This window comes from Harmonia axyridis, chromosome 4 (assembly GCF_914767665.1).
Source record: "Harmonia axyridis chromosome 4, icHarAxyr1.1, whole genome shotgun sequence".
Classification (NCBI taxonomy): domain Eukaryota; kingdom Metazoa; phylum Arthropoda; class Insecta; order Coleoptera; family Coccinellidae; genus Harmonia; species Harmonia axyridis.
The window spans coordinates 13,647,496-13,670,601 of NC_059504.1; the positions used below are offsets into that span (position 1 = coordinate 13,647,496).

At 35.3% G+C, this 23,106-nt stretch overlaps 1 protein-coding gene across 4 annotated transcripts in view; it reads left to right on the plus strand.

Annotated features, from left to right (window-relative positions):
- LOC123677987 (MFS-type transporter SLC18B1-like) overlaps nt 1-22,769 on the plus strand; it is a 31,035-nt gene extending 8,266 nt beyond the window's left edge. For 3 of the 4 annotated variants that reach the window (XM_045614744.1, XM_045614742.1, XM_045614746.1), the window contains exons 2-10: nt 6,161-6,362; nt 11,848-11,921; nt 12,447-12,594; nt 12,673-12,741; nt 12,946-13,036; nt 16,422-16,561; nt 18,991-19,184; nt 20,158-20,253; nt 22,291-22,769. In XM_045614744.1, coding sequence (XP_045470700.1) covers nt 6,161-6,362; nt 11,848-11,921; nt 12,447-12,594; nt 12,673-12,741; nt 12,946-13,036; nt 16,422-16,561; nt 18,991-19,184; nt 20,158-20,253; nt 22,291-22,645 — 1,369 coding nt within the window. In that variant the 3' untranslated portion in view covers nt 22,646-22,769. Of the gene's footprint in view, nt 1-5,964; nt 6,363-11,847; nt 11,922-12,446; nt 12,595-12,672; nt 12,742-12,945; nt 13,037-16,421; nt 16,562-18,990; nt 19,185-20,157; nt 20,254-22,290 lie in introns of those variants that run through there. The other variant, XM_045614743.1, reaches the window with a different exon arrangement.
- Nucleotides 22,770-23,106: the final 337 nt, after the last annotated feature.

Consider the following 23,106-nt stretch of genomic DNA (forward strand, 5'->3'; position numbering starts at 1 on the left):
GGGCCAAAGTTCGTAGTCTCACACAAGTCACAAGCGTTTCTCCCTTGTTTGTTTTCGTTATCAAAACAGAAATTGATGTCATTGTATCGTTTTGTTAATCACGTCCAATGTCAGGCTTTTGTTGTCTGTTTAGAAACGAATTACATTGTGCTAAATCGGTTGTGGTCAATTGGGAGACAATGGCTACACTGCTTTGGTCCATTTGAAAGGTAATCTTCTGATCTAAGTCGGTTTTTTAGCGTCCTTTAAATTACTATAGGCTTGTTATGGAGAAGAAGAAGATATATGGTAGTGTTCTATGGTTTGGTTGGGGAAACTGATTCAGAAAATAGATGCGAAGTACGAAGTTATGTTCGATATCTTCAGATCTGAGATGGTTTTTGAGCGTCCTTTGAATTACTATACTTCTTGTTATAAAGAAGACGGAATTATGAAGATATATGGTAGTGTTCGATGGTTTGATTGGGAAACTGAATCAGAAAATAGATGCGGATTACAAAGATACGTTCTCTATGTTCGATATCTCAGAAATATTCGTCACTTCTAATGAGATTCAGCTTGATATATTATTAACCAGGAAAAAGATAAAATTTTACTCGGTATTGTGTATAAATGGTGATATCTTCTTTTTTCGGTTGATAATTGACACATCATTTCTGAAAACCTTATAATTCAGATCTTCAACTTAATCAATGAACGTAACCTGACATTTTGGCGCTCCGGCAAAATAAAATTTTGCCGCACTCCTTTGTCTAATTTGATTTCAATGAAATTGGCGCTTGGCAAGTTTTGTTCTACAGAGAGTGGTCTTTTCACTAAGAAAATTTTTTTTTTTTGTGTCAAAAAGTGCTCGTCATTCATTTGTCAATTAAATATATGTATTGTAAAGATTGCAGTGTTCGTTGTGGCCCCAAGAAATATAAAGAAGATGGATAACTTAGAAATGATTTTCTTTTATGCTCGCAACGTGAAAATAATTGCGGAAGTACATTATTTACCAGCAAAAACGCATTAAAATTATTAGAATTTAAAATGACATCATTTCATAAATGTTTGTGTTAGGTAATCAATACTGATATATTTATTGAGCTATATTCTCTTCCATCTGGATTTGATTATAAATACAGGATGTTCCTCCATTGACGCGACGCTCATAAGGCTCCATTATAGCTACTTTCTCAAATTGTTGGGAAATACACAGGGTGAACCAAAAAACAGTATATGACCAAATATATGTTTTCTCTAATGAAACACACTGTTTTTCATTGAATTTTCAGATCGGATAAAATGAATCCAAGTTTGTTCGCAGTTTCATATGTTTGAAGATTACCGTTTTTGAGATATTTCAATTTTCATAAATTGAAGGGTCTCTAGAAAAATCTGACTTAACTTTGATAATCATTGGGAATTCTGTTTTCCACGTGGTCTTGATTTAATTTTGTCAAAATGAATATTTCCAAACAAGGCCGTAGCTAGATACAAATTTCGGGAGGGATCCGTTGACCCTCTCGAAAAATATGCAAAAAATTTGCAATCAATAAAAATTATATTAAAATAGAAAAAGTCGAGACTATTTTCGGTGAAATTAGAATCCTGTGTTTCTGAAAATATTTCGTGGGGGGTCCATCGGATCCCCCCCTTGGCCTTGTTTCCAAATTTATGTAATTTGAAGATATCTTTGATTTGGCTTATCTTTATAATTGACGTTATTAGAAGGTATTTAGTAGAGTTGAGTAATCTTATCGCTTTCAAATTTGAAACTATGTATCCTTGGAAAATGTAGGTACCTACTGCCAGATCCCGTACAAAAAAGAAATGCCACATATTTTGAAAACCATTTATTTTAGGCACAACAAGTCCGAACCAAAAATGAAGACTTATCACTAGGCTATTCGACAGGTTAAAAATTTCAAGGCATGCTTTTTGAATAAATAATATGTTAATATGTATTATTAATTTGAGCACTAGGCTAGTATACAGGGTGTCCCGTAAAGACCACGTCAAACCGAGGGAGAATGTAGATCAAAGGATAACCCACCTGCTATGACAAAATTCCAATTATAAAAGTCTTACCGTTTTCGAGATATTTTTTTTTTTGAAAATTTTGAATTTTTGCCCCTTTCAATAGTTTTGTCCTTACGGTTGGTACAATTTTACATCTTTTTGGTTAATTTTTTCAGTAAAATATTGCTGAAGAATGATTTTAACGTTGTTCCTGAAGTTCAGCCCATCGTAGTGGAAAAAATGTACCGAGCTACTGCTGCACATTACACCAATAAATTGTCTATTTTATAGAGATTTCAAAGAGGTATCACACATATACTTAATGACATTTTTCAAGGTCATTTTTTGAAAATTGTCTTTTGGACCAACAACACAGTGATCTGTGAATATGCAAAAGACTTGAAATATTTTCGGGAATCCATTAAAAAAAAATTGTACAATTATCTTGAACGATTCTCAAGATAAAATTTCAGTTTAAACCATTATATCCATGAAATTTTTCGAAAAAAGTGGCCTATGTATTGATGCTGGTAAGTGGGGTATTTCGAAATCAGAATTTCATGGAGAATATGGGTGTGATATAATAACTCTTTTGTAAAAAAACAGGGAGGTATCGAGTTTCACACTTTCGGACCAGTGTGTAGAATCAAAAATGATTCAAGCTTATGCGCTGAGTACTGTCGATTCCGTCAATATTGGAATCTCTTAGCCCAATATTTCCAAGAGTTATTGACCGATCGGGCAATAGTAGAACACCCTGTATATTTGATAAACCAATAAACGCCTAAGATTTTTCAGGATAATACATTCTGGAACATTGAACGGGATTAGCAACAATTTATATTGTCTACAAATCGTTTTTACGCGTCTGTTATCGGAGAAATATTACTAACGCAAATTCGTGATTAGGAAATACGGGCGGAATATTATATTCTATCTGAAACGCTTAATGAGTCTTCTATCGTCATAATTATTGGAAGATAGCGCAGATATTTTCACGGAGAACGGATTACTGTTTCACAGCAGTTCGCGACTATCCTTCAGAGTTTTATTGAAGTGTTAATTTTGTAACGATACTTGTCTGTCTTCTAAACCTGGAGGTTTTATTTCATGGACAATTTTTTCGCGTGTAATTTTTTAGGAGGTTCAAATATTTGTCTCGTAGTAATAGAGAATCGTTATTGCGAATTTTAGCGATTGACAGTTTTTGACGCAAGATCAATGGGGTCAATTCATAGAGACATTTTTTTTAGAGATCACAATATCGTTTTATGGTCTATGGTCTTGGTTTCAGTTCAATAACTTTGGCGTCGGATAGAACAACTTTTTTCATGAAAAAAGGTCATATAAACATATATTCTAACATGATTCATCTCAGAGATACAAGGTGTAAAAGTTCGAAAAAAATCAGTTTTTACTTATCTGTAATCTGTATCTCGAAAACGAAGCTTGTTAGGAAATATGTTCATGCGAACTTTAATCGTAAAAGTTTTACTATCCGACGCTAAAGTTATTGAACTAAAATCTGGACCAACTGTTTCATCATTCAGATAAAAATGACAAAGGCTTTGACGTAGTCAAGAGCTTTTGAGTGCCTATACTTATCATTGAAGGCTAAAAGCGAATAATTTCTTCTCTTTAATTTTTACCTCTTTAACTGGTTATATTTCAATTATAAAAAAATTACAATTTCGATTAGTTTTTCATTAAAACGTTTTATTGCGTCGCCAGAGTGTCTCGAAATATCAAATTTAGGTCTTGCTCCGCTAGATAGCACTCTGTATATAGATTTGCCAGCTAGGTAAATCGGCCGGATAGTTGGTCAAATAAATACAGGGTCTCTATAAATCATACTTTTGAATTATTCTTATTTTACCTCTTTGAATGAATACTATTTCTTCTTTGTTCAAGCCACAGGAATACAGGAATGATATAGAATGAGGCTGACTGTTTTCAAGACAAAAATAACCACATTTTAACTGTTTTCATTTCAAGTATCGAAACAAATTAATTTACTAACTGACAAAGAAACTGCAACACCTTGAAGGAGCTGTTTAAATTTTGAATAAACATAGATAGTATAGCAAGGAGTAAATGATTGAAATTTGGAGAAAAAAAATCGAAGGGTTCACAATTTTTTTTTTGATTTATTTAATTGTTTGCCCACCACGGTTATCTATACACTCCCCAACACGTCTCAGCATTGATGCAATAAGATGGTCTATTTCTTATTGAGGGATACTATCCCAAGCTGTACTTCATGTCTCAGAGCCTCCAAAGTCCGTGGGGACTGACGTGAATTTCCAAGCCTTCTACCCATAATGTCCAGACATGCTCTATGGGCGAAAGATCGGGGGATCTTGGCGGCCATGGCGAAAGATTCACATGGGTCGCCTTGAAAAAGTTAAAACTAACTCTGGCAACATGAGGTCGGGCATTATCTTGATGAAATATTGGATTCTCGAGCCGGTTAAGGTAAGGGAGAACATATGGATTCACTATTTCTTGTAACGCAGCGCTGTCATGTTACCTCGAATAAAGAGTAAAGGTGACCTACTTGCATGTGCAATAGCACCTCATACCATAAGGCCTACTGTCCGGTGTACATGACGCTCAACATCAAACTGAGGTTCACGTTTTTTTCCCCGACGTCGTCTAACCCTTCTTCGGCCATCATGTGCACCCAAGGAGAATCGAGATTCATTAGAAAAGACGACCTGATGCCATTTCACATTCCAATGTTGACGTTCTCTGCACCACTGTAATCGTTGCCGGCGATGCTCAACCGTCAGAGATAACACAAGATGGGGTCGATAATTCTGCAGTCCAAAAGACCTTATACGATGGTAAACCGTTCGGACAGTTACAGGCTTTGTTCTCCTTACCACTAATCAGTCAAAGATCGAGTTGTCGCAAATTGGTCTCTAATAGCCATAAGTCTTAGACGTCAGTTTTGATTGTTTTGAACTTCATTTATACCTCTTCGACGTCCGGTGCCTACTCCTCTTCGATTTTGGGCATTATCAAACCACGCTTGACAAAATCTTATAACAGTAGTGTAATATATTCGTTATAAAGATTAATATTGTCATGCGCAAAACCCCCCACTTAATCTTGTTGTATCCAACTGTTCTCCGTTGCAAAATCAGACCAGTTGTATTGTAGCACATGAAGAATAAAGCATACGTCGTATTCGTTTCTTTTAATTATTGCTATTATTCCAATACACCACAAGTAGTTAGATTTCTGTTTGTGCGGTTAGCGATTTCTCGAAATGACAACCCCGCCTCCCGTAGACCAATAATTCGACCTCTTTCAAATTCACTTAGCTGGCGATAAATTCCGCGTACACGTGCTCTAGGCATTTTAACAACAACTAAACATCGTCTTTGGATCTCCTCGAACAGGTGGTTTGTTGCTCGGTTTGTTGTTAAAAAAACTTGCAAAAAACGACTACAATATTTAGGTAACAAAAATTGTTCACATGAAAAAACCTTCACGATTTTTTTCCTCTAATTTAATCATTTACTCCTTGCTATACTATCTATGTTTTACCAAAAACAAATTAAAATTTAAATAGCTTTTTCTGGGTTTTGCTGTTTCTTCGTCAGTTAGTATAATACAATTATCATGGCTTACTTTTGTCGGTTTTGTTGCTTCCCACCTATCGGTTTTAGCTCTTTTGTCTTTCGCTCTTAGCTACCTATCATGGCTGTTAATTTCATGACAATTCAAAACTCTACGACCCTTATTGATGTTAAAATAATTTATAAAGATCCTGTACCTAAAATTACAGTCCCGCCACTGCTTCGATCATCGCCACCGGCGACATTCAACACGCGAACCCACGTTTTTTTGCGAGCAGCGTATCCGAACGTGACGGCCGACGGATACACCTTTTGGAGGTTACGGCGCGCGCGAAACGTGCTCCACTTTCTCAAAAAATCGCGCTTCGGACTCCACCACGCGTACCGTGCAGGAATTAATCAGACTGTTTTATCAGGCCTGCTAGCGGACGGTCGTTACCTCGTAGAAACCGGCCCTCAGTTCGAGATCCGATTATGGACGGGACCATAGTGCAGCTCCAGTCGGTGCCGCTGCTCGCAAAGAAGCGAATTTTCGTAGAAACGCCCGCTAAGAAAAAGTTCGGTTGCAGGCAGACGTTCACGCTAAGGCAGAAGGTGGCGCTGGTGATGCTGGCAACGGTGGACTTCATGAGCTTCTGCTCGATGTCGATCATGGCGCCGTTCTACCCCAAAGAGGCGGCGGCCAAGGGGATGACGGAGCTGACGGCGGGTTTCGTCTTTGGATTCTACGCCCTGGTGGTGATGCTGAGCTCTCCGGTCTTCGGCAAGGTGGTGAGTATCGATGGTATTACAGGAATCTGTAAAACTTATACTTTCGATGTTTATTTTTAACATACAGGTTGTTTCTGAATTGGTGTCAACGATTTTAGGAGTTCAGGGGGTCTTCTATCTAACCTTTTGTGCCCCACCAAGTTACTACCCTTTGAAATGAAAGTAAAAATTAGGTTTTTACTCAAAGAATGAAATTTGACAGTTCGCTAAAGTCTCTTTTTGACAGTTTTCCAATCATAAATTTATCGGAAAGGGGTGGAAACATCAACCCTTAGATTATTTAGCAACATTACTCGCTGACGTTTCAATATTTTCGAAATAAAAAATTGATTCAAGACGACAAATTCAATAGGTAGGTATGCTACTTTTTCCTGTTTACCCTACCTCAAATTCATATGAGAAAGTTGATCTCGTTTGCCCAACGATTCTTGAACACGAAAAGTTTTTCTTTCTCTCAATATGATGCAATAATTAAATTATTGCAACAGCGATTCTTTGTTTTCTATTTAGTGTCATTTTTCGAATTATCTACACAGTTGACGATTCGAAAATCTTGACTGAACGCGCGTTTGGGATTTTCATCATAAAATCAAATTTTGAATTGATAGGTCACCAGTTTTCGATTTATCAGAACGCGTGACGTCACATTTTGTACTTTCGTACTTCTATTTGAAGTTTATCGTGTTTAAATTTTGGTGTTCTATTATGTCAGCAATTTGGAATTTTAATTGTTATAGGTACTTCCACTAAATTTGACAGATGCAGTCATCCTGAACCTTTTTTTCCTATGGACATAGGTCCGATTAGTTTTCGTTTAGAATTCAGTCAGAAATATGTTTGAAACGTCTATCAACCTTCTTCATCGATAAAAATTAGTTCGAAATATACACCTTCGGTTTGAACGTAAGCCTCACATCGATGAACTGAAGATTACTTGGCAGATCAGATTTAGGCCCTTTCTTATTTGGTTTGCTGCATCTTGAATTAAATCAAGTGATTGTTGATGATGTGTGATTTCAACATGTTACCATAAATTAAAATTTAATGGATTGGGATCTGGTGAACAAGGTGGCCATGACATTAGTCCCTCTTGACCTATCTAAAAATTTTCGTTTAACCAAGCAGAAACTTGTGTCCCTCTGTGGTGATGGTGCATCATCGTGCTGATATCACATTTTTCCAACAATGTTGAGCTTTAGATCATCAATGAAGTTAAAGAGGTTGTGCTCTCGCGTAAACGATCATTTACAACATCTACTGGCATCAAATCATTGTTGAAAATCCCACACCAAACGTTGACACTAAAACGTTGCTGAAATCGTCTTGGTCTAAAGGCTTGTGAATTTCGCAGTGCCAATTCATGCTCATTATGACTGTTGTTGATATCGTCCTTAATGAAACAAGCCTCATCAGACTACATGACAAGCGAAATGAATGCATGTTGTTGAAGTAAACATCGACAAAATTGTAGTTGTCTTATCAACTGTCCAATTGATATTTTCGTTAGTCGACCTACGTTTAATTCAAACAAGAAATAGTTATTTGTTTAACTAGGCAGCGAAGTAGTAGATTGACTGCCGCGGCTGATAGTTCAGCCGAGCATAGCGAGGCTAGGAATTCAGCTAATGCAGTCAATCTACTTTGCTGCCGAGTTAAACATATAATTTTTAACCCAATTGTTTATAAAGATATATGTAGGATATTGTATTGCAAATTATTACAATTCCCAAAATCTTTTTATGTTTCCTGTAGTGATAAATTGAAACGAAATTCTTGTAACTTAACCAATACGAATAGGATCTATCATCTGTCAAAGTTAGTCATGGAGCTAGTATAGAACAATGTGAAATTAATTCATAGAAAAAACATTTGTTAGCACGTCAAGTACAAAAACGAGTTGAAGAAAAGTCGAAATATAGGATTTGGTGCCGTTTTGATAAAGTATCAACATTTTGAGTGGCATAATAGACTCATGAAGACCGATGTCCCAGAACTATAGCTACCATATTGTTGTTATTCTGTTGCATTCTCTGAATGGAAACTGAGTGTACCTTGACATTCGAGGATTCCAGTTACGCGAGCTACGTCACTAGAATCACCTACCTGTGTTGGTGGGAGAACCAAGGTTTCGGATTACTTTCGGCCGCAAGTCTAGCCGATTGATGATGAATAAGTCACAAAGTGGACGGTTTGACAGTTATTTGGTTGGGGTCCCCGTTTCTCTCTCTCATATTTCTATGAAGGAACAGAGCACACATATTATTATTAATAGACCTTTCTCAAGACCACTATCTCCGGATTACTTTCATTCGAAAGGTATTCGTAGACTTTCGGTTCATGCTCGAGTTCGTTGTAACTTGTAACCTATTTCTGAATTCTGATGAAATGAACCCGTATATAGGTGGGTTTTTCGATAGCGGTTGAGGTTATGTTATTGAAATCGAATGCAGGTGAATTTGTGTGAGGAAGTTCGTCAGTTTCTACTTTCACTCCTCCTCATGCTTGGTTGGACCAACGAATATAACCACAAAGGGGTTTCCAATAAGAGGTTTCATTTTAATATTGAGAAAAAACGAGTATATTTCAAGAGTAATCAATTAAGGTTCATTTCAATGTGAAGAGGAAGGTATGCCATTAACGATGGAAAACGATATCAGCCAAATGGAGGCCAAGGCTATAGTTGCAGTTGCATATCCCTTCCAAGACCAAGACCGCTCATTGGAGGCTGTATGTTCTAGATAACTTCACGAATTCAATCTTTAAGTTCTTGAATCGATTGTGGAGCATTGGCATAGAACTTCTATTTCAAGTGTTCCCAAACAAAAAAGTCTAAAGGCAATGAATCATCAGATCTCGGTGGCCAATCGTGATCAACTCTTAGAGAAATAACAGGGAGAGGAAACTTTTCTTACAAAATTGCGATTGTTTCATTGCTTGTGTGGCACCTATTCTTGTTGAAAATTAATATCTTCCAATCGGCCTCAAAGAAATCATTAATCATAGCTCGGTAGCGCAATCCATTCACCGTAAAGGTTGAATCAGCCTTATTTTCGAATAAGTAAGGTCCAATCACACCACCAGCCCAAAAACCGCATCAAACATTGACACGTTGAGGATTGAGAGGCTTTTCAACTACCATTTTTAGATTTTTCGAGCCCCACATTCGATAATTCTGCTTATTAACGTAGCCTTCATGGTGAAAATGGGCCTCATCACTGAAGATGATTTTTTTATGGAAATCCAGATCATTTTGATGCATTTCAAGGACCAAATTAGCGAAGAACAACCTTGTTGGTGATCGACCGGCTTGAGTTTTTGTGCTAACTAAACTTTAAAAGCACCAAGACCTGAGTCGTCTTGCAAAATACGCTATAATGTCGTTTATGGAATGCCTTATTCCCAAGATCGACGAGGAATCAAAAAACCTGGGTTTTCTTCAACACCAAAGGCTACAGCAGCAATATTCCCAGATGTTCTTGAGTGATGCAGACGGTTTCTATTCTGCACATCACTACTTAAACCGGCATTTCCGGCCGAGAAGGTGCTTCAAAAGTGCTTTAGTTATGCAATCTGTGACTGTAAAATTTTCACCATTATAGCTGCCGAAATGGCGGTCTAATGAAACCACTCATTGGAAAACCTTTTAAAATTGCCGTTTACGTTTATGTAGTTTACTCACCTACATGAAAAATTATTTTGAAAATTCTCCTCAAACAAAAATTACTTTGCGATTCTGTTGCTTTATAAGATTTATAATTTTTTTTTAGTTTATATTCAGATGAACACTATCTTTCAGAATAATCGACTTCTAAATTAATTCAAAACTATAAAAATGAATAAACGTAGAAAAATTAATAGGTGAAATTAAAAAAAAATTCTTTTAAACGAATATTTCAAATGTAATTGAATTCTATGAAGACCAGTCAATTGAATAAACACAACGTCTTTAACGAATATTTATTCTACGATACTGCGAAATGATTGTAATAAAAATAATAATTAATTGTTTATTTCCTCTCTCAATTATCCTATTGACTGTCCTATTTTTAAAACCTAGAATAGGTCATAAAATGATTCTCTACCATATTAAAAGGCCATAAAGAAAGATTGAACGATGTATCAATGCAAATCTACCTCGAGAAGTGAAAGGGAGTCAATTCATAATCTCAATTCAATTGAAAGCAATTTTATAAGAGGATGTATGAAATCAGATTGGTACCGTTTAATATTGGCTTCATTTGTTACACTTTCTCCCATTGTTTGGAGAGGTTCGGAGATCATAGGAATTCAATGTCGTCATACTTAGCAAATTATTGACGATAAGGATTTATCCATAGAGCAATCAATTTGGTTAATTGAGTTAATAAGCATATAGGTTGAAGTAGGTGTAGGTATCTCTTATGGAAATACACATCCTTAGGTACTTTGATTAGATTAGATCTAGATTCAAGGGGGGTTTCCATTGCACCATGACCTTGTGGTCTATTGTGCCCCCATCAGAGCTGTTCAAGCCATTGGTTTCTAGGATGGTTTCAAAGAGGTTATTTCATCATTGCTACAAGTCTCTTGACCAAAGAATTTTTTGGGATTGGTATTCAGTCATCAGGTGATCCGGAGTTTCTTTCTCCTCCCCGCAGAATCTGCACTCGTCGTTTTCGATTAGACTCAATCTCATGTGGTGCTTCCTGAGGCTATAATGTCTTATAAGGAATCCAGTGAGCATATTCTTGCTAAGATTAAGATACTTCTTAGATCTGGCAGTAACAACATTTCGAAGAAACTCTTACTTAATATTCAACCCAGGAACAGAACGCCAGAGTGTATCCCATTCGGTTTTCTGAATTTCTTAAACTCTCATTTACCTATTCCATAGAAAGGTTCTGGAAAGGAGTTTGTGCTCCTTTTCTGGAAAGTGTGTTGACTTCTTCATCACCTTTAATTCCCGAGTAATAGGGAACTCATAGTAAACACATTTTGTTAGTCTTGCCTATTTCTCCGGTACTCCAATACCATCTTAGAATGATGATAATATGTGAGCTCAATGCTCAATTGTAGCCTTACTGTCAGAATGTATCGTTATACCACATTTCCGATAGTTTCTTACTGGCTTCATTTCCACACATCTTGCGATTGCAAGTATCTCTGCCTGAAAAACACTTGGACAGCAGCCTAACAGGAATGAGCATTATGGTGCCAGCCCAGAATACCCCAGTGCCAGTCCCTGTCGTGGATTTAGAACCAACTGTGTACCATTTGATTGTATTTTTATTGGGAGATGGGATTGTCGACTCTCTTTCCTAATCTTTTTTTCCACTTAGCATCGTAGTTAAGAACATATAAGCCCTAACAGAAAAACTGCCTCGTAGAGCTATCATAGTAGTCTGAAACATCTTTCTCGACGCTCTGTTACCATGAAATTATTGACTGAAAATAGATGTCGTACATTTGGAGACAAGTTTAACACCATTCAATCTTTCCGTTTCAGATGCCAAAAGTAGGAGTGAAGTTGTGCTTCATTCTAGGGACCCTTTTTTCTGGAGTATGCAGTTGTGCTTTCGGGTAAGACAATCACCTAATGAATATTAAACAATACAAGTACTTTGAAAAGCTGAAGGGACCACATTCTTGTCCTCGGTATTTTCTAAATACCGTTTGACGCACGTTCGACAACTAAGTTTCCATAATAGTTATTGAAACATGTGAATAGCCAGCCACCAGTATCTATTTTCAATCTAAAGCACTATTAGTTACAACTTTTGTGTGCTCAACCTTCACCCTTTCATTTAAGCAAAGTAAATAATGTGTTTTTGGTGGGATGTTCTCATCCAGTTTTGATGGTGTTCCCTCTCCCATGCGATATTTTAGACAGGGAACATTGATGGAAACTAACTATGACTCTCAGTGTTCCCTGCCATATACATCTTCCATCTCCATAGCAGAACATTGTAACTTTGTCGTAGAATTGTTGGTACCAATTTTCCAGTGGTCGAAACGTGCGACACAAATTGAAAAATTGATTACTTCAGCTTTCAAATTACCTAATGTCCGTTTTGCGTACAAAATTTACGACTGTATCCTTTTCAGATTATTGAATGTGATAGATGATTATACCACGTTTGCAGTTCTGTCTTTTGTAATAAGGGGCTTCGAAGCCTTGGGAGCCAGCGCCTACTCAACAGCTGGCTATGTGATAATAGTTAATATTTTTCCAGATCATTCTGGAGCAGTTAGGGTAAGTAGAACCATCACGATGATTCGCTTTAGTCTCGAATTCGAAATGGATCTCAAACTGATGGGTCGTTTTTTTCAGGGTCTCCTAGAAACCTTCGTAGGCTTAGGTATGAGTGCTGGTCCAGCTATAGGGGGACTTCTCTATGCGGTAAATATCCTTTCCCTCATTCATTTATTTTCATCAGATATGATTAGTGCCTGATTAGGTACACTGTTGAAATTCTTCAGAAGGTTTTTATGTTGCATAGGTGTAGTACCATTGAATATTAAAATTTAAAAATGTTACATATCTGAAACGAGTATTCAAACCTCGTCCATTTCATGATTTGATTATTCCTTTTCTTCTAGGAAGGTTGGAGGTTTTGGGCTTCCTTTTTACGTAGTAGGATTCATAACAATTGTGATAGCTCCGATGAATATATATTTGCTGCCGAAATTAGAAAGTAAGTATATCTGCCTTCATCTTACTCTTCAACTAAAAGCACAGTTTTTTACTTTTTATAGTTCTGAATATCTAAATAGTTCTAAATGAAAAATTCTTGAATTAAAAGGGGGGAAATGATTTTTCCTTTTTCGATATAAAAGGCTTTTCAATAAGAAGTTTCATTTTGATATTAAAAAAAAAACGAGTAGTGTATTTTAAGACGAATCGATGGACGTTTATTTCATTATACAAAGGTAGGCTTGCAACGATGTAAATCAGCCAAATAGCCATCACTGCTTCGGTTGCAGCACCATATCTTTTGATGAAATTTTCCATGACCACTTTTCACATTTGCAGTGTATGTCCTCGATAACTTCAAGAATTTCATCTTTGAGGTGTTGAATCGATTGTGGAGCATTGGCATAGAACTTAACTTTCACGTTGCCCCCCAAAAAAAATCTAAAGGTGTTAAATCACAAGATCTCGGTGGCCAATTTCGATCACCTCTTCAAGAAATTTTCATTCAGGAAACTTTTCTTGTGTAATTTCGATTGTTTCATTGCTTGTGTGGCACGTAGCGCCTTCTTAACTGAAGTTTAAAAGCCTTAAGACCCAAGACTTTATGGAAAGTACAGTGTAATGGCGTTGTGCAATGCCTAATTCTCCATATGTGAGTCTAATCGAATCATTTTCAGCTTACTATTTGGGCGCAGAATATAACATTGATATGTGTGTACCTGCCGTTCATACATCAAAGTGTTCAATATTGTCTGGTCCTTGAATATCATTTTTAGAATCTAAGTTTGGCTTAATGATGAATGCTATCAACTTCACATTTCCAAACGAAATTTCCTGTACTGTTTCACTGAAACTATTAATATCTTTGTCGGTATTGTATCGCCTTCAACATCAAAGTGTTCAAGGTTGAGATTTTTTTCATACAACTGAGTCTAGTCCTTGAATATCATTTTGAGAATCTAAGTTTGGCTCAATGATGAAGGCTAATATCATCTTGACATTTTCATACGAAATTTCCTCTACAGTTTCACTCAAACTATTAATATCTTTCTGGATCTTGTATCGCCTTCACCTTTTAAAAATTTTCTATTTTTAGGAATTCTCAGTAAAGGTCAACGTTTTTAAGTGTACCTTTTCATTGCATATTTCTAGATACTCCTTATGAATCAAATGAAGAATGAATGAAAAGAATTTTTTTAGCAACGCTTATATACTTTATGCAAAAGTCTTTGATCTTGTCACAATATTCTATTGATTAATAATAATAGAGTGAAATTTTTGAAGCAGTTTGGCAATTGATTGAGGAATCTTACAAATCATTGTTTGAAATATTACAACAACTAACAAATGTCACTGAAGCCAAGACATTATTCATAAATTTCCAGAGATGTAGCCATAACCTTGGATCCAGATTTCTAGATAGTCTTAGTCATATTTCCTCTCACAAATCTCACGATCTCAATCTCAGACACGTGCTAAAATGTATCTAATAAGCAAAATATTGAATCACTAATCAAGCTGATGAACAAGAAATCCCATTAACGAAATTATGCTCTATCAATTTTAACAAGATTAAGTTAATAATTGCGAACTTATTTCGATAAATTATTCTCGCATATTCCCCTCCATTTCTATTGTATTGAAATGTTTATACACTGATAACAGATCTGATATACTCCAGGATGAATAAAAAATAATCGGAATCTTTCTTGAAATAATCAATTCATACAAAAATGTGATTTGTGTAAATAGATTGAGAAAAAACATCTGATCGTTGTCCAAAGCTACTTGAAGCCATGAATTCTCAACGATCGTTTTAAGATTAAGATTTTAATCGTATTACTCTTTGTTGAATCAGTTGGCTCATAATGAATATTTGTATAACTGTATAAGGAACAACTACTACTGAAAATTTGAATCATAATAAGATTTTCGCAGTGTTTTCATTAAAGAAATGTGGTATTCTATATAATATAGGATTTTCCTATAGGGAGTTTCGTTTCGATATTAAAAAAAAAGTATATTAAGAGAGATCAATGGAATTTTATCTCATTGTCAAGAGGAAGGTATGCCATTCGCACATTTGCGGATGTATGTCCTCGAGAACTTCACGTATTCTACAGGGTGGCCATTTGAAAACGAAACAGACGAGATTACAGACGAAATAAAGTTTTTCGATAGAAATGCTTGGACAGGTCGATTTCTGTTTCGAGGGGGACAACTTAAGATGTAGGTTACGGACGCATAGCGCTTCAACCCTTGCTGCTACAACCCCCCCCCTCCCCCCAATTTTTGAATAGGGAAGATGGGGTGAGTGATACCTCAATTTAAAGGTATTTTTATACTGATTTCAGCACAGTAATTGTTTTTTCATTTTATGCATTAGTTCTCGAAATATTCATGCGTTAGTTAGTTAGGAAGGAAGCCAAAGTCATGGTTGTTTTGAAGCTCAAAATGTCGATTTTTCACAAAACACTACAAGTGCCATGAAAACACCACTTCATTTTCAAATACTCAGTTTAGAAAATTTCGAGAACTAATGCATAAAATGAAAAAACAATTACTGTGCTGAAATCAGTATAAAAATACCTTTCAAATGAGGTATCACTCACCCCATCTTCCCTATTCAAAATTTGGGGGTGAGGGTTGTAGTAGCAAGGGTTGAAGCGCTATGCGTCCGTAACCTACATCTTAAGTTGTCCCCCTCGAAACAGAAATCGACCTGTCCGAGCATTTCTATCGAAAAACTTTATTTCGTCTGTAATCTCGTCTGTTTCGTTTTCAAATGGCCACCCTGTATATTTAAGGTCTTGAATCGATTGTGGAGCATTGGAATAGTCTTTATATTCCGTGGCCCCAAAGAAAAAAGGCTAAAGGTGTTAAATCATGAGATCTTGGTGGCCATATTGTGATAGTCTCTTCGAGAAATAACATGGCCAGGAAAATTTTCTTGTAAGATTGCGATTGTTTTATTGCCATGAATCATAAAGTCCGCAATATATGAAATCTGTTAATATTGTATTTTTGACATAGAATTTTAGATGCGTGTAAACTTCTTGTGGAAATTGCAATGTTTCAAGTCACCAATCTCATCTGGACCCTAGTATAAGATAATTATCCAATTCTCAATTAAGATTAGCCAACAATTTGTTTGTTTGTTCGGAACTATACCGACCTGAAGTGGGTAGTAATTGGAGATTCTTAATTGTTTCAATTTCATGTTCATTGAGTGTACGAGCAATTGTTTGATAGGGCAGAATACTTGATGCTCCCACTTCTAGGGAAGAAAAAGTCCTTGGAATGTTTGCTCAAAGATTTGAAAGACTTTTTCTAAAGATTTTAATTGAATGATTATCTTTTATTTTCATTGCGTATTTCTTTTTCAGAATTCACCATGGAACAAAAAGCAGGCTCCTTTACGAAACTCCTGCGTCTACCATCAGTGTTGATAACCTGTTTGATATTGGTGGTTGTTGCAGCAACCTGGGGATTTTTGGATCCAACCTTAGAGCCACATTTAAGACCGGTAAGAATTCAAGAAATACATATGGATTTCATTAAAACACAATCCTTAATTTAAGATCTAGGTCTTTCTTTTTTTTCTCTGTACAGTGGTGATAAGTCAGTATTTTTGGATGGATATCTATATGTTAGAAAAAATGCATAAAAATGCCAAAAGTTGAACGGAGGTGACAAAGTTTTCCCCTTCATAAATAGTGAAAGTCCAATTAGATAGAAGAGGAGAGTACATACCTCACGCGTGCAAATTTTCATCTCTTGTATCAGCATCATAATTTCAGTTTGATTTCCATTTGAAGATTTGATTAGCCTTTCGTGAGAGCTTTTTGGTATTTGAAAGCTGATAGCGAGGTGGCTAGGTGATTTATTCTTGCTTATTATGCTAAAGAAGTCATATTTTGAAAAAAAATATTGGTACAATAAATTGAAAATCTCCCAAATCAAAAGATGTTCTATCAGGCGAATGGCATTTAATAATAATAATAAATTACCTTTATTAAAGAAAAGAAAAACACATCAAGAGGCGAAAAGTAGCATTGCTACTTTTACTTAACCTCTTCAAAATAAAAAAAACAAAGAAAAGTACAATTCTTAAGAATAATACGATAAACTGAAAATAAAATTATATTCTGTTGAAAACATCAGGAAAAAAAGAGAAAAGATATACATAATACGGGAGATTATAAGAGAAAATACCCTAGAAAATAAAGAATTAAAAAAAATACTCTAATCGATGAATCATCATTGTTTCGTCATAAAAATTCCGATTATGACTTCACCGTGAAAATATTGCAGAATAAGATATGGAAATACATCAGTTTCTTTTCCAACAACATATTAACTCAGAATTCAGATAATCTATATTTAATCATTTTGAACACGCATACGTGTACGTCCCTTCCCTCAAAACGATTATAGAAATAGAACTGTTCAAATAACCACCTACTACATTTATTCATCAGGGACGTCATCTCCGTTCCTGGCATTGGTTTCAACAATATCAAGACTTATAGTTGTCATCACTGTATAGGGTCTTCCAAATTCGATGACGACTAAAAGCATCTCGAGAACTATAAGACAGAGCAAAAAATCTTCAAGGACCCCAGATCTTATTTGCAAAACAATAAGATATCAGAAAGCAGATTATAGATATCTTGACTCATTCTCGAGTTGCTGCAAAAAGACTGTTTCCAATATTTCGCAATACATATCTTGTTCCTGTTCGAGAAAATCGTGAAATTCTAAAACGTTCATTTTTCCAGTAATTTTATGGTTTATTATGTTTATATGATACTCATAACTGATCATAGAAATCAATTACTGTTTTAGAGATATAGAGCAGATGAATTGATATTTCTTAAATGGAACCCCAAGAACTCTTTTTTTTCAGTAATGTTTATGGTTTATTTGATGCTCTTAATAGCTCATACATGAGAGTTGGTGTTTTTTAAATAGGACACCTGATATATGACTTGATTTCAATTATAAAATAGACACAAAATGAAGCAAATGTCGAAATAAAAGAAAAAACTTTAAATATAAGGTGTCTCATCGAAAGAATCATGTCGAAAAACTCAATATCTTTAAATTTAAAAGGACGACATTTTTGAGAAACCGGTAACGACAAATCTTCGGCTAAAAAACTGCGAAAAATATAAAAAAATAGGGCGACTCATTTAAAAAATAACAACTCTCCTCTATATTTTTGAAACTCTAATTGATTTCTATCATCTATTATCTTATTATTATTTTTTATATAGATATAGCCTTTCCGCTAATAATCCAGTTATGTAGGTATACAAAATCACAGCTAAAAAAAATCAACATTTATGATTAACAAGAAGAGAAGAAAATTAAACAATTATATACTGGCATTTATGAAGTAGTAGAACCCTGGCCGAATAAAAGTGATTTTTTAATTTTTGACTTAAAAACATTGAATGATGTTGCTTTCATATCATGATCGATATCATTGTAAATAAAAGAGGGTCTGATATGAGAAGGAACTCTTAAATTTAATGACGGGGTCAAAGAGGTGGAGCCCCTTCGGTGAGCAAAGCGAGTTAGTATCATATAAACCATCAAATTACCGAAGAAAACGTTTCAGAGTTTTTCGAATATCTCGAACAAAAACAAGATAAAGCGAAATATTTGGAAATGTCATTTTTCAGAATATCCCTGCACCTACCTCGAGAAGAAATCAAAATATCTATGATCTGCTTTCTGAGATCTTAGTATTACGAAAAATAGATAAAGGATCTTTGAAGATTTTTTCTTCAAGTCTGGTTCTTAGTTCTCGAAATGCTGTCATAGTGAGCATCAGATTTAAGACACCCTGTATACGGCAACCCACTTATAGGAGAGGGTGTCAAGTTTTCGTTGCAACTCCCTCGACGACATGAATAAACGATAATTAATATCTCAATTTTTTTTCAGTTTAATCTTGATGCTGGTAAAATCGGATTGATATTCCTTCTTTTGTCGGCAATGTACGGCATTTTTTGCCCAGGATGGGGCTGGCTTTCCGACAAACTAGACACTTACTGGTGGATTATGTCTACTGGACTGCTCCTCAACTTTGTTTGTCTGATGTTCTTAGGACCTTCTCCTGTTATCCATTTTTTGACAAAGTAAGTGAAAATAGGTTTGAATAATTTATGCATATAAATAATTTTTGATCGAGAATAGGTAACCAAAGTTGTTCAAGAATTTTCTCATTAGAAAAATGATCACAAAATTTCGGAAGCAAAATATATAAATTTCAAAAATATTACTTTATACATTTATAAAACTTAAGAAAAAATATGAAGTATATTTCAAAACTCTTATCTAACCTCTAATTGAAGATCTTTCTGGAGTACTGCAATTACTTAAATGGTTGAGTGATTGCGTAAAATACAGTCGGATGCATCTTTGCAATAAAATATAACAATATAGATGCATATCATCTTTGAATTATTGAAAAATAATAATCGTCGGGAATACCAGTTCATATAATATGTGGAATTGTTGTTGTGGATAGAGGCCTGAGGCAAGCAAGATTTTCGACATATAGTTGGTCGTAAAGATAAGAAAACTTCAGATTAAAAAAAAACGAGATATGTTCGTGACAGTCATAGGAAATGCTTCAGATAGTTGTGTTTTGTATCGTTATTTGATAATATATATCGTTGGATGAAATTTCTATCGATTATTTTGTCTTCTCTCTTCGGTGATTACAGTGTTCAGATTTAGAGAAAAATAATTTGTTATGTAACCTTTACTATAAAAAAATTTGCAGTTTTTTTTTAACCGATTCCAAACATTTATTTTTGATGATAATAAACCAGCAATTGAAAGAATTAAATTTGGCATCCTACTCATGCCAATAAAATGACAGTTTATCTAATAGGAAGAATTTACCAATGATAAATTTGTAATGCTTATCGATTACATTTGTGATAAACTCCTTTTAGGAACCAAAAAAGATTTTCTTCAAAGTTATCTACTCTTGATGGATTTACCGATTATATTCCAAGGGTATTTAACAGAAGTAAAACTTAGTAGCATCAGAAATTCTCTTCAATATTTCTTTGTATTTTAAAATGAAACTTTTTTTTTCAGCACAATTTGGTTGAATATAGTTTCATTATCAACCTTGGGAGTATCGGTGGCGATGGCTCAAATGCCAACTTATAGGAGTCTTTTAGATAGTGCCATGTAAGTATAAAACCATCCATAATCCAGAAACCAAACTGGTTGAGAAGTGAAAAATCATGTTATTATGCCTAAATTATATTCCGACGTCTTCATTAGAATTCATTAAATTTCACAAAAATTAAGAACCGAAAATAGAAACATTTCGATATAACACTTCATTCAATATGTCTTGAACTTGACCAGTAAAATAGTTATTTGTTTTACTAGGCAGCAAAGTAGTAGATTGACTGCCGCGGCTGATAGTTCATGCGAGGCTAGGAATTCAGCTAAGGCAGTCATAATCTACTTTGCTGCCGAGTTGAACATATAATTTTATCTTCGAGGGTATATAATGATACATGTAGGATATTGTATTGAAAAATTATTACAATTCCCAGAATCTTTTCATTTCTCCTGTATTGATGAAATGAAACGAAATTTGATAGAAATCGCAATTGTTGGAATGGTTGGTTGCTATGGGAATGTATATGTCCATAATAATTATAGTTCAAACAATTGTTTAACGTCTGTATATTAACATTTTAAATCCATTTCACGGCATTCAGACAATTTTTTAATTCTGGAAAAAGTACTTCCCCGGGCGGAACTCGAACCCACATCCTCCGAATTACTAGTCCGACGCTCCAGCCTTTGAGCTATCGAGCTTAATTCTGTGATTAGTGGTTCCTAATTTCGGAAAATGTTCAACATCCTCGATAGCTCAAAGGCTGGAGCGTCGGACTAGTAATTAGGAGGTTGTGGGTTGGAGTTCTTTCTGATCGGGGAGGTACTTTTTCCAGAATTTAAAAAATGCCGTGAATTCAATTTGATAATTTTAGTTTGACTACTTATGAAATAACTGACAGTTTTATGGAAAAATATCGGATATATTTATATTATGAACAGTGATAGAGACTTAGAAGTACTTACTCCTCCAGAAGTAAGAAAGGTGGCAAAAAATATTGATTGACAGAAAATGTAGAATGTTTTATTCCTATAGAGAATAATCATTTTGCTGCCTATAGGCAGGAAAGTCGTTACTTTGCTGCCTAGGCAGGAAAAGTAATACTTTGCTGTTTGATGTGTGTCTGCAAAATTAATATTTGCTGTCAATCGCAGAAAAACACATTTTTTTCTTAAAAATTCGACTTTATTCGTTAATATAGTCACCTCCGAAATAGATACATGTATTCTAACGCTCCTCTTACTTTTCAATACCTTTTCTGTAGAAAGATTCTTCTTTGCTTCCGAAATAAGCATCAACCTCGTTATTCACTTCTTCATTAGAGAGAATTTTTTTCCTAAAACAATTTTTTGGGGCCTGAAAAAAGCCAGTTTCTACTCGGGATCTCGGGAGGATTTTCATCGATTTGTGACAAGTAGCATTGTCTTGTTAGATAGTTATTTGGGCTGTTTCCATCATCCAGATGATGGAAACAGCCCAAATAACTATCTAACATATAGTCCATCATCAATATCAAGACAACAATTAGCATTGTCTTGGTGAAGAAGAATTTATTTCCTTTGCATTTAAGGGTTTTTTTTTCAATTTCTGCACTCAATCAATTCAATGAATGTATATAATATTCAAAGTTGATGAATCTACCTTTGCCAAGATAATCAATGAACAATATAACATGCATATTTCAAAACACGGTTGCCATAACTTTGCAAGCAGCAAATAGTGAATGTCTTCTGAAATCTTCAACTGCACCGCTATCTCAAGCAACCCTAATGTACGATCGCTCAAAGCCATTTCTATTTTCATGTTTTCTGATTGGTCCTGTGGTTCGTTGACCACGTTTAAAATCAGAAAACCACATTTCAACCAATGTTGTCGATGGAGTAGAGTTTGAATAACACTTACCCAGTCATTGCTTTGCGTGCATAGTTCTTCCCATAAAAAAATACAGTTGTATCAATACACTCAACCTTCAATATCTTCAAGACTTAACTTACTGAGTGACCGGTTATGCCTACCGTTCTTGATACTCAATGTATCTATTTTTTAAGTGTACCTCGACGAAGAGATGCTAATATAAGATATTCATTTTCTAGGCTCGGCGGTTTCGTGGAAACGATAGGAACCCACAGTTTGATAGCCGGATTGTGGTCCAGTGTCTACTCGATGGGGGAGGTGATAGGTCCCATAGCCGGTGGTGCCCTCATGAATAACTACGGCTTTCCAGTGACATCGACAGTATTCGCAGTGGTCAATCTGGTGACAGCGATTCTAGTGACGTTGTTCTACATGAGTAGGACTAAGAAAGACGTCGTAGAAGTGCCAAATAATAATAAACCGATAATTATCACTGCAGAAAATTTCAGCAACGGTGGCGCTGTTGTTAAAGAGCAACCGTCCGAACTAGTGAATTCGATTAGTGTTACTGATAGTGCATGTTGCAATACGTGATAATTTTTATATTGTATATATATTTTTGATATAAACATTGTAATACCTACTGCTAGATATTAACTGATGCTCAGCGAATGGGTCTCGGAAAAGTATTAACTTTATCATTAAAAGTTTACTTAAACTAGTGGTTTTCTTTATCACTATTGAAACCTTCTTTAACCCTTTCAATATTTACCTATTGGCGGCTGGTGTCGATGAGCTCTAAGAAGAAGGGGAGTGGAAGGTTTAGTATCAAAATTTTGAGTCGTATTGTCTTGAAAAAATTCAATTGCGTTATTTAATCAACCTGTACCTATGTCTTTATTCTGTATGAATCTATGTCAATAATGAGCACAGCTCTGACTTTCGAAAGAAGACCTTTGTATCGACCAATGGCAATTGAGAATAATTAACTCCAACCAAAGGGCTAGACTGCTTCATAATGGTCACATAGTGCTTCTTCAAGTCAGCCCGGATTT